The 11,268-nt window shown below is 36.2% G+C and overlaps 2 protein-coding genes across 2 annotated transcripts; one reads left to right on the top strand and one right to left on the bottom strand.

Annotated features, from left to right (window-relative positions):
* Positions 1-4,525: 4,525 nt before the first annotated feature.
* Positions 4,526-6,445, top strand: LOC104882891 (uncharacterized). The gene is made up of 3 exons (XM_010667306.1): positions 4,526-5,178; positions 5,286-5,664; positions 6,278-6,445. Exons 1-3 carry the CDS (start codon positions 4,526-4,528, stop codon positions 6,443-6,445), a joined length of 1,200 nt encoding a protein of 399 aa, XP_010665608.1.
* Positions 6,446-8,003: 1,558 nt separating this feature from the next.
* On the bottom strand, positions 8,004-9,393 carry LOC104882892 (transcription factor DIVARICATA-like). The gene is made up of 2 exons (XM_010667307.1): positions 9,044-9,393; positions 8,004-8,337 (listed from the first exon to the last, which is right to left on the bottom strand). The coding sequence occupies exons 1-2, from the start codon at positions 9,391-9,393 to the stop codon at positions 8,004-8,006; spliced, it is 684 nt and encodes a 227-aa protein (XP_010665609.1).
* Between the last annotated feature and the right edge of the window lie 1,875 nt (positions 9,394-11,268).

The following is an 11,268-nucleotide window of genomic DNA, read 5'->3' as shown; positions in this document are numbered from 1 at the left end:
GTATATTTGCGGTTTGGGTTGGGCTACATCCCAAACCGCACCAACCCAAACCGCGAACACCCCTAGTTGCTTGAACCATTCTGGATACCTATTGATTTCAAAGCACTCCTCCTTTACATGTCCTTTCATCCACAATGGTTGCATTTTTTACTTCCTTTCCATCTTCATTTTCTTATATTCTTGCATCTTCATTTTTTTGTAGTCTTTCTTTTGAGAGTTTTGAAGAGGTGCAAGGCTATATATGACTGTGTCTGTTGACTGCCAAGGCACTCATTTCAACTCCAAGACTCATCTGAGTAGCAAGTTGCTTCTGCTTCTCAACTTGCATAACAAGGTTATAAGCCTTGTTCACAGCCATCAAGGGATCCATGCTGAGAATGTTTATTTTCGTTTGTTCATACCATCATTGAAACCATTTTAAAACTTCATCAGTTTGTTATTTGAATCTCTTTGAGAGACTTCAACGTGAAGATCACAGGTACACTTCCACATGGCTCCACATGTACATTCTGGAACATCTTCCAACTCATCTATCTGTTCCCACAGTTCCTCGAGTCTACAAGAATTAAGATCCCATAGTTCAGTCTTCAGTTGATATAGTTGAGGGGCATTTGTCTGTCCATACCTCTCAACTATTTCTCCCCACAATCTGCTCTTAGATTGCATACTAACAAGACTGCTTGCAATTTCAGGTTTGATGGTAGCAAGAATCCATGATCTCACCATATAAGCACACCTTGTCCACTTCTGAATTGCATCAGCTCTAGTGGTAGGTTTCTTGTGTTTCCCTTCAAGAAAACCTAGTTTGTTTTTAGCACCAAGTGGTATTCTGATACTGTTATTCCAATTAAAGAAATTTTCACCATCAAAGAATATTCCTTATAAAGGCGTTGCAGCATTTTCATTAACAACAACAAAGAGGGGATCTTTAATTTGCATGGATTTAAATTGTTGTCTTTGTTGTTTTTGGTTTCAACACAAGCCATTTCAAAGACAAAAAACTTTAATTGAGTTTTTTAGTTTAAAACAAGAGCCTTTAAAACACTCAAAACAAGGATCAAGAATTAAAATTCCTGTGTTGAAACCATAAAGAATTTTAAAGACTCAAATTTTCTCTCTTTGACAACAACAACTTGCTTCTAGTTTCTTTTGTATTTCACTCAATGTTTTCTCACTAATTTTGTGATGAAAACGGCGCAAACAAACATCCTAGGTATATATATACATCAACATCTAACAAACCTAAGAATATGTGTACAAAAGGACAAAAATTATCCCACACAAGTGGTCCTCACATAATCATGCAGCCTAGGATCACTAAAAGAAACAAATAAACTACAGCTGTAACATTACTACTTGTATTCAGCAATATTACAGAATTTGCATAACAACCATATTTTCAATAACTAGAAAAGTGGAGCAGCATAGTAGAATTCATTTATATTATATTTACAACTTACAAGCATATTTCTTATATACGTAATCCTATGAACCAGGGGCGGATCTAGTGTGGGTTTAGTGGGTTCTGCTGAACCCACAAAAAAAAACAAAGAAAATTTTGGGAAAATAAAATAAAATAAAATGAAACAAGGTTAAATGCAAGGAAGAGCGTAATATTTAGGATAGAATATGAGTGGCTCAGTGGTTTCGCGTGTTGTCATTAAACTCTCCAGCCTTGTGACCTATGTTCCCGAGTTCGAACCTTCTCCCCCCCCCCCCCCTTTTTAAAAATTTTATTTTCCCCCAATAACTCGCTCAATTGACTTTCTCTAATTCTCTCTCCTCTTTTCTCACTTCTCACAAAACTAGGGTTTAGAAATTAAAACTCCACACCAGACGGCAGACGACCACTTTCACGGCAGTCACCGGCGGGACGCCGACCTCTCTCCTTCCGATGAGGCGACGACGACACGACGCATAGTCGGCTCTTCTGTGACAGAACTTCTGTCTTCGACTCTTCGCACACTCGCATACTCCAATTTCTCATTTCTCTTCTGCCACGATGACACTCGAATTTATTTAGGTAAATTTCCTTTACTTAAACTTTCATTTACCAATGCTTGAATGAATTGAAATTATTAATTGTCTTATAATTGCCATGAGATTAATGGAGACTCTCTTTGATGGATGAATTTGTAATTGTGATTGAAGTTTAATTTAAATTTTGGGTAATGTTATATTGTTATTAGAGATTTACTTTGTTGAATTGAATTATTTATCATTAGAAATTAGAGATCAGTTTTAGAGTATAATTTAGTGATTCCAAAATCAATTTAGTGATGTTGAATTGAATTTGTGAATGAAGGATGAAAAATTTGGAACATTTTTGGAAGTCTCAAAAGTCTTCCGCTTGTTCTTCACCAAATACAAGGGAGTCTCCAATTGATGAGAATGAACTTCAATCTCATCCCCGTGCCCCTAGTTCACTACCACCACAAGTTTCACAACAAAGGCAACATAACACTCCACAAAGAGCAAGCTCTTCAAATGCTAATGTGAATTATTTATCATTACAAATTAGTTCGTTGTGATTGTGTTTGTAGGAGACGAAGGTGGTGATTATTCACAAGACATTTCGACTACGATCGAAGCACTGTATTACATTCCTCTCGAAGAATAAGGTAACTAGCATTATTCTAGTTCGAAAGGGAATAGATTATGAACTTGGGGTGTTAGAATCGCGTCAGAGAACTTAGAATCATGCTAGGTAGAACTTAGGTGATTGTATTATTGTAGTTTAACGTAGTATCATAATAAGTATGGTTGTTTTTGTGTTACTTCTCATGTATTGAACTTGTTTTTATGATCATGCTGTTGGTTCTTGCTAGTTAGTTTGTCAAATTTGATGCTTTTGTTGCTCAAATGATTTGGCCTAACTTGGTTTATTTATTGGAGTTTGGAGTATTTGGTTGTTGGGGTTGTGTCTCATGTTAATGGTGTAGTTGGTGACGTTTTGGTTTGGATTGAGTTGGTCTTGGCTCGCGTACGAGCATAGCTCGCAAGCTACGAGCTGTAGCTGCCCGTGAGGAGCGCCGGCTCCTGTCTGGAGTGCCAGCTCCTTCCGGGAGCTCCCGCTCCACAAGGGAGCGCCAGCTTCCATTCGTTAGTTTTCCTGACGAGGTTTTTCTTTCGCAAAATGGTGCATGTCTTTTTGTTTATGGTTGCGTCTTTTCATCAGCAAGTCTTCCCTAGTATTTATAGGGATGTTACAGTACATATTACATGTGGAATGGGAGAGAGAGAGAGAGAGAGAGAGATCATACATGCTTACTTAAAGTGTGAAATCATTCCATGGTACTTGCTTAAGCTCAGATGGCGTTTTTGTGTTATATGCCTTAAAATGTAGATTTTGATGTCTTATGGAATTGATTTGCATATATACCTTGCCGTATATATATCTCGAATGTTGTTTGGATTCCCTTGTATACCTTGACGCGTATACTCATGTTTTGGTCATTTGGATTTCATGTATACCTTGTCGTGTACCATGTTTGAATGTTGATTGGATTCTTTTGTATACCTTGTCGTGTATACATTATGTCTTTGTGTTTGATTGATCCTTTGGACGACATGGTCCTAGGAATTTGGGTTTGATTATCCTAAGGGCGGTATGGTCCTAGGAATTGGTTACTTAACCTTGGGCGGTATGGTCCATTGGTTGACTCACGGGTGGTATGATCCGTTGAGTTTAGATATTCATAAAGGGCGGCATGGTCCTCGAATATGCAACGTAGGCCTTGGGGGAATGGTCCAATGAGGTTACTCACATACGGCATGGTCTGTTATGTTTGGACTTGTATGACCGCATTTGTTGCATGGTTTGACCAGGATTTGTTTAACATTGAGCTTCCTTAATTGTTGCTTATGATTTCTTGTATCTCGTTGTGAGTATGATATCTTGGTGATGTGTTTCTTTGGCGTTGCTTCTAAATTCTTTAAGTTTATTATCTGTTCCTATTTGGACTGGGAGAACTGCTAGTTACTCCCCACTGATTGTGGAAGTTGTTGATTTATTATGCAGATGGTGATACTGTTTAGGATCGTTACGGTTTGGACCGGGGTTGTGCGGTTTAACCTTGTGAGGAATAAAGTGGTGCTAGTCATAGTGGACGAGTATTTTGAAGCAGGGATTAGGACTAGTTACTTAGTTGGACTTAAGTAGCTTTCTTTTATGTTTTGTATAATGTTTGAACCACTGATTTTGGTTTTGTCCTTTGGATTTGGATTACTCTATTTTGAGGTCTTTTGGAGTTTCCATAGTTGTTTTGGAACTTTGGTGGGAATGAGGGTATGGGACCTCATTTTCCCTTTTTATTCGATTATCGAAAGTTAAATATTATCTTTGGAGGTTATCATCTTGTTTTTAGTTTAAATTCTACTCCTTAGAGTAGCATCTCCGTCTTAGTGGTATTTCCGCTACCACTAGTTGTTTTATCTCATTTACTTTTGTCTCTTTTCTTCCTTGTATCGGACAGGATGTTACACCACTGCTTTGTCATTAAAGAATGCAATCGAGACGTTGCTTATGGACCATTCATTGAGTTTGTCTAAAGTTCGAGGTCAAGGTTATGATGGAGCAAGTAATATGAGGGGGGAGATAAATGGGCTTAAAACTTTGCTCATGAAAGATACTCGTTCTGCTTATTATGTACATTGTTTTGCTCATCAACTCCAATCAACTCTGGTTGTCGTTGCCAAAGAAAATGATGATTGTATTTGGCTTTTTGAGCAATTTAGTATGTTGTTGAATGTTATTGGAGTTTCTTGTAAGCGAAGAGAAATGATCCGAGAGATACAAACTCAAGAAGTGCTAGAAGCATTAGAATTGGGTGAAATTGAAAGTGGGCATGGGTTAAACCAAGAGCTTGGTTTGGGAAGGCCTGGTGAGATTACTCGTTGGGGTTCACACTATAAAACCATCAACAACGTCACTTCATTGTATTTTACAATCATTAAGGTCCTTGTGAAAATTGGAGAAAATAAGATTTATAAGGAGGATCGTGTGAAAGTTATTGCTATTATGTCCTCTTTTGAGTCATTTGAGTTTGTTTTCATGATTCATTTGATGTTAGAAATATTTGGGCAAACCGATAAATTGTGTCAAGCTTTGCAAAGAGGAGACCAAGATATTGTTAATGCTATGTCATTTGTTTCTTTGACTAAAGAAAGATTACAAAAGTTGAGGGATCATGGATGGGATAACTTTTGCAATATTGTAATTTCTTTTATGCTAAACATGATATTGAAGTTCTTAATATGGATAATTTGTATGTTCCTTGGGGAAGATCTAAACGCTTCTTTGCCAAAGTTTCCAATTTGCATCGCTTTCGGGTTGAGATGTTTTTAAGTGTCATTGATTTGCAACTTCAAGAGCTTAATAATAGGTTTGATGAAGAAAATATAGAGTTGCTTATTTGTATGGCATGCTTGAATCCCGTTAATTCATTTGTCGCATTTGATACTCAAAAGTTGGTTAGACTTGCCGAATTTTATCCAAAAGAGTTTCCAAGTAATGATATGACAAGGCTTCGACATGAACTTGAGTTCTTTTATGATGATATGCGGAAAGATGCAAGGTTTGAAAACTTGAAAGATATTAATGAACTTTCTATGAAGCTTGTTGAGACGGGTAAACATACTTCTTATCAACAAGTTTACTTACTTGTAAGACTAGTATTGATCCTTCCGGTGGCGACGGCAAGTGTGGAAAGAGTGTTCTCCTCAATGACTTATGTGAAGAACAAGTAGCGTAATAGCATGGGTGATCAACTATTGGATGATAGTTTAGTCATCTTTCTTGAGAGAGATCTTTTTGCTCGAGTTAGTGATGATGATGTATTAGAATGCTTTCAAAATATGAAAACTCGTAGAATGATTTTTTTAGTTTTTTTTCTTGTAATTTAAGAAATTATTCTCGTATTTATCGGTTGTAATTTCAAACTTCAATTGATGTATTTTATTTTTAAGCAATTTAAATTGGTCTTTTTTTTTTTAACGTCTCGTTAATTCCGAACCCACGTGGGGGAAATCCTGGATACGCCACTGCTATGAACTCTAACTTTAATGGTTCTAACTCTGACTCTAACTCATGGCATGAAAGCTTTACTTTAGATATTGAATTTCTAAAGACCAACTCTTGGACATCTAAGAATAAACCCTTCTTCAGACTTAAAATAGAAACACCTTTCTTTTTCATCATATATTCATATACTTCTATATCTTATCATCATTTGTTAAACAATGAATAATATAACCTGATTGATATGGACATCCTCAGAATACACCCACCATTGACAGATTAGTGAATACGATTTTTGAGGCCAAGGCCGTAGCGGCAGTGTCGATGATCGTGGTACTGGTAGCGACGGCAGTGGAGGCAGTGAAGACAGTGAGGATGGCAGTGGTGGCACTGGCTGAATTTGGCTTTGATAAGGGTAATAGCTAGGGCCGTCCCAAACGTTACGGAGGCCTGTACGACAACTATTAAACGGGGCTTTAGTCGGTAAATATGAACTACTATTTAATAACAACTAGTTTTTCAGCCTACCCAGGCAATTATAATTTTCATTTATTAATATTTTACTTCATAATTAAATATAACACAAGATATTACTTGGTTTGGTGGTTAAAGTTTTGGTGTATAAGCTCGAGGTTAAGGGATCAAATTTTATAAGATGCATTTTTTTTTATTATATTATATGCATGTTTATATAAAGTAAACAGACTAAGAGATATCACCTCTGGTATAGTTCCTTGCTTAGGAACACCTTTTAATATAATAGTATGGATAAAGTTATAATACATATATACTAGCTGTATATGCACGCGATGCGTGCGTCGACAATCTTATATACGAATAGGCGTATATTTTTGGAAAATTTGTCATAAACCACCTTTTATAATCACTATTTTGTGAGAAACCACCTTTTAAAAAAAATTGGTTAATTAGCCACCTTTTTGGTTCTTTTTTTTGTTGGGAGCCACCACTTGCCGGAATCCGGTGTTGACCTTGATTTTCCGGCGTTGACCATCAGATTTTTGCCATATTTCCCCCTTTATCTTTCTCCCCCCTCCCCCTCGCATCCCCGGCAACCCCCCCTCCCCCCTCGCATCCCCGTCAACCCCCCTTCCCTCTCGTATCCCCCGGCAACCCCCCTCCTCCCTCGCAACCCGCCGACAACCCCCCCGATCATCCCCACCCTCCAAGACTTAAGCCCATCACCTCCCTCGCATCCCCCAACATCTAAGGTGGAAGAAATGGCGAAAATCTGGAAAAAAAATGGCGAAAATCTGATGGTCAACGTCAGAAAATCAAGGTCAACGCCGGATTCTGGCAAGTGGTGGCTTCCGACAAAATAAAGAACCAAAAAGCTGGCTAATTAACCAAATTTTTGTAAAAGGTGGTTTCTCACAAAAAAGTGATTATAAAAGGTGGTTTTTAATCTAAAATTATTGAGGTTTTTTTTGTAGATATTATTATCTTTTTTAGCTAAAGGTGACCGATTTTTAACTGTTGGAAAAATTTGGTCGAATTTAATAATTCTTTATCAGCGGCTTTATTATAGTTCTTTAACTATTGTAAATATTAATAAACCATATTGTTTGAACTTTGTAAATACAAATTATTATGTTCTCAGGATATATCACTAACTTTTTTTTTAATTGAGGATTCTAATTAATTTCGTGAATTGATTGTGTCAATCAAGTCAAGTTATTGATAGTGATTGCATATTCCATTTTTGACGTATTCCATATGGAAAGTTGCATTGATTCTTCATTTTTAAATTTACTATAAAAAAAAGTTTTTGTAATTTATTAGAGGGTATTATAGTAATTTCAAATGGGGACACCACACCTCCTTCCTTGGCTTATATAATAGAGCTATAATGATTTTGAATTCTATTTTTAACTTTTTAATAAAAAGATGCCAACTAATTATTCTTTAACCACTCAAACATATCTAACTTTACAAATATTTACTATAGCAATTAATACATGTAAACTTAATTTTGGACGTTCTCATTTTGTTGATTATTAGGCGCTGCTTTTGCTATTTTTTTTGGTGGTTGCTGGACGTGAGACTTTGACCGAAGCTCATCAAATATATAAGTGGGAAGTAGACCTTTTTGGTGGAGCTTTTGCAATGCTTCATCATCATTTTCAGTAATATCATGGATGCTTGATCTCTTTCGTCTCTTGTCATTTGATGCTTGATTGCGAGAAACAAACTTTTGAGCATGGCTAGCAATTTGCGTTGGTGACCTTGTTGGCACCAATTCTCTTGAAATGCTTTTCCAATCACTCTTTTTAAATTTTTTCAAGCCAGCCAAAAACAACCTATATAACAAAATATTACATACGATTTTTAGATTAATTCCGACCTGATACATCTTTGAATAGATGGGCAAAATTTATACATGACACGGTATTATAATATACATGACTCCATATCATTTATTTTAGAACGACCTAAAATCATAAGTGTTTAATTTATTTTAAAATGGAGGAAGTATATGCTTTGTGATTTTTATTTTTTAACTCAAGCTGAAAAACTACAAATTTTTTTTTATTTTTGAAAAACTACAAATTTGAACTCATACAAATTAAAATTTGGCAAATATTTGCATTAATTACGTACTACCTGTTTTTGCAGTGGTGGAGTTAGTATTTCAAAATCGAGGGGTGACAAAAAAAGATAAAGCATATTCAATATTGAAAATTTTATAACAAAGACACATTGTCTAATATTCATTGTCATACATTCCAAACTAAGAAAAAATTACATAAACAATAATAACAATATAAAAATCCATCAATAAATTACCATCATATAAAAAACTAAATCATCATAAAAAATTATAAATTAATTAACACTACCTAATTTATACAAATTGACACAAATGAGGGATTCAAACCTGTGACCTATATTTCAGAGCACCTCAATCTTAACCACTAGGCCAAGACATCTTTGATAGTATATATTATATATATTTTGTCAGTTATAATACTGTTATTTATTTGGGTTGTAGTAAGTAGTACGTACCTATGTTCATCTTCGGTCCATATAGAATAATTTTTCTTCATGGGTCTTGGCGATGGCGTTGATGAAGCCAACTCGTCATCGTCCGAGTTATACGAGTTAGTGTAACTCGGGAGCGGAACTCGGCCGGTTTCAATCAACTCGACGTCATAGACAAGTTCATTGTAGTGATTTACAATATCTGCTACGGTCCTCTTTCCTCCGAGTTTACGAGCGATTAGAGACCACCGAGTCGACTCGTCCTCGATGTCGAAATAACCTTCTGCTATACATGCTTCAAACTGCTTGTTTTCTGCAAAACTCCAGGGCTCACTGTCATATCGAGATGATAATGCTGGCGCTTCTGTGATCATCTTTTTTTTCTGTTTGTGGATCGCAGTATACAACAAGTTTAACTCGCTTAATATATAACAAAGTTAACGGCTAATTAAGTTCAAGCAGAGGGGATATTTATAATAGAACATATAAAACCTAATTTAGATAGAACTAGAAAAACATATGCTAGATTAAATATAATATAATAATATACTTACATAATATCATAAGAAAATTATACTCGTATCCTAATTAGTCTAGGATTGTAATATAATATACTTACCATAATTCTAATAAAAATTATAACGAAAGATTCCATGCTTGATAATAAAGAAATTACCTGAGGATAATTTTAATAACACTTTCAGAAATACTTCCAATAAAAAAATTAAATCTCCAGTTTGCAAGAAACACAGAAGATCAAATTATCTCACAAATAAAATGTTGAAAATCAAGCAATTTCAAGTTTTAGTGATTGGCTTGAAAATGTCGAAAGAAATCCGCCAAATTTCAATTCTACCTTCATATATGAAGAAACATCACAGCCCAGAGAACTTTTCTGTACAGTTGTAAGTAAGTATACTCGGATGCAATTTTCTATCTAATTTTCTTAAAATTATTATTAAGGTTATTTTTATACGTACATTACTCATTTACTTGCAGGGCCAAGATTGGAGGTAATAATAGAAGGGCCTAGTGAGAACAACCTGTCTACCTAGCAATTGTCGCAGGGTAAGGTCGTACATTATAAGAGTTTTAATCTTAGGATTCATTCTTATTACCTGAAATAAAGTGATGTAGTATGAATTTATTAAAATATACCCTGATCTTGAAAATGTGGATCAATTCTGCAGAATTTTAGCTCACCATATACTGCTTCCTTTCACTTCATTCAAAACGGCTTAAAAAGTTACAACCTGACCTAGGTGATATATATAAAGTATCAACCTAGGGAGAAGAGATCATGACTCATACAACAAGACAAAATACATGATCATGGACACTAGGAGACAAAAGACTAATAATGCTAAAACTGTTAAAGCATAAAGGACAGGAGATCATGGGAGCGAATTATGTTCTGTGATTAGGAACACTGTGAGCACTGTGAGGCTGCATCTTTTCAACACTCCCCCTCAAACTTGGTGTGATGGGAAGAACGCCTAGTTTGGGAAGCAATGAGGCATGTTGAGCAGTGGTCATAGGCTTGGTGAAGATGTCAGCTACCTGATCTTGAGATGGTATGTATTGAGGATCAATGGCTCCACTAGAGATATTTTCCCTGATGAAGTGACAATCAAGTTCAACGTGTTTGGTTCTCTCATGATGAACCGGATTTGCTGCTATGGAAAGTGCAGCCTTGTTGTCACATTTCAGAATAGTAGGACCCAATTTTGTGAGATTGAGGTCTTTGAGGAGCTGAGTGACCCAGGTAACTTCTCAAGTTGTTAGTGCCATGGCACGGTACTCAGCTTCAGCTGAGGATCTAGCAACTACTTGTTGCTTTTTGGATTTCCAGGAGAGAGGAGAAGCTCCCAGCAAAACACAAAAACCAGTTGTTGATTTGCGAGACATGGGGCAGCCTGCCCAGTCACTGTCTATGTAGGCAGTGAGTGTAGCAGCTGAATTGGAGGCAAGGAGAATACCTTGTCCAGGACATGAACTTAAGTACCTCAAAACTCGCTTAGCAGCTTGCATATGTGTGGTAGTGGGTTTGTTCATGAATTGGCTGAGAGTATGCACAGCATAGGAGATGTCAGGTCTAGTGATTGTGAGGTATATAAGGCGGCCAATGAGCCTTTGATATTCAACTGGATTAGGTAAGGGGTCCCCCAGTTCAGGAGTGAGTTTGATATGAGATTCAAGAGGAAGTTTAACAGGTTTTGATTTGGTCATATTGAACTCTTTGATAAGGT

This window comes from Beta vulgaris, chromosome 8, assembly GCF_026745355.1.
Source record: "Beta vulgaris subsp. vulgaris cultivar EL10 chromosome 8, EL10.2, whole genome shotgun sequence".
Lineage (NCBI taxonomy): Eukaryota > Viridiplantae > Streptophyta > Magnoliopsida > Caryophyllales > Amaranthaceae > Beta > Beta vulgaris.
The sequence above is the reverse complement of the archived record's forward strand: the minus strand, read 5'-3'. Positions and strand labels throughout refer to the sequence as shown.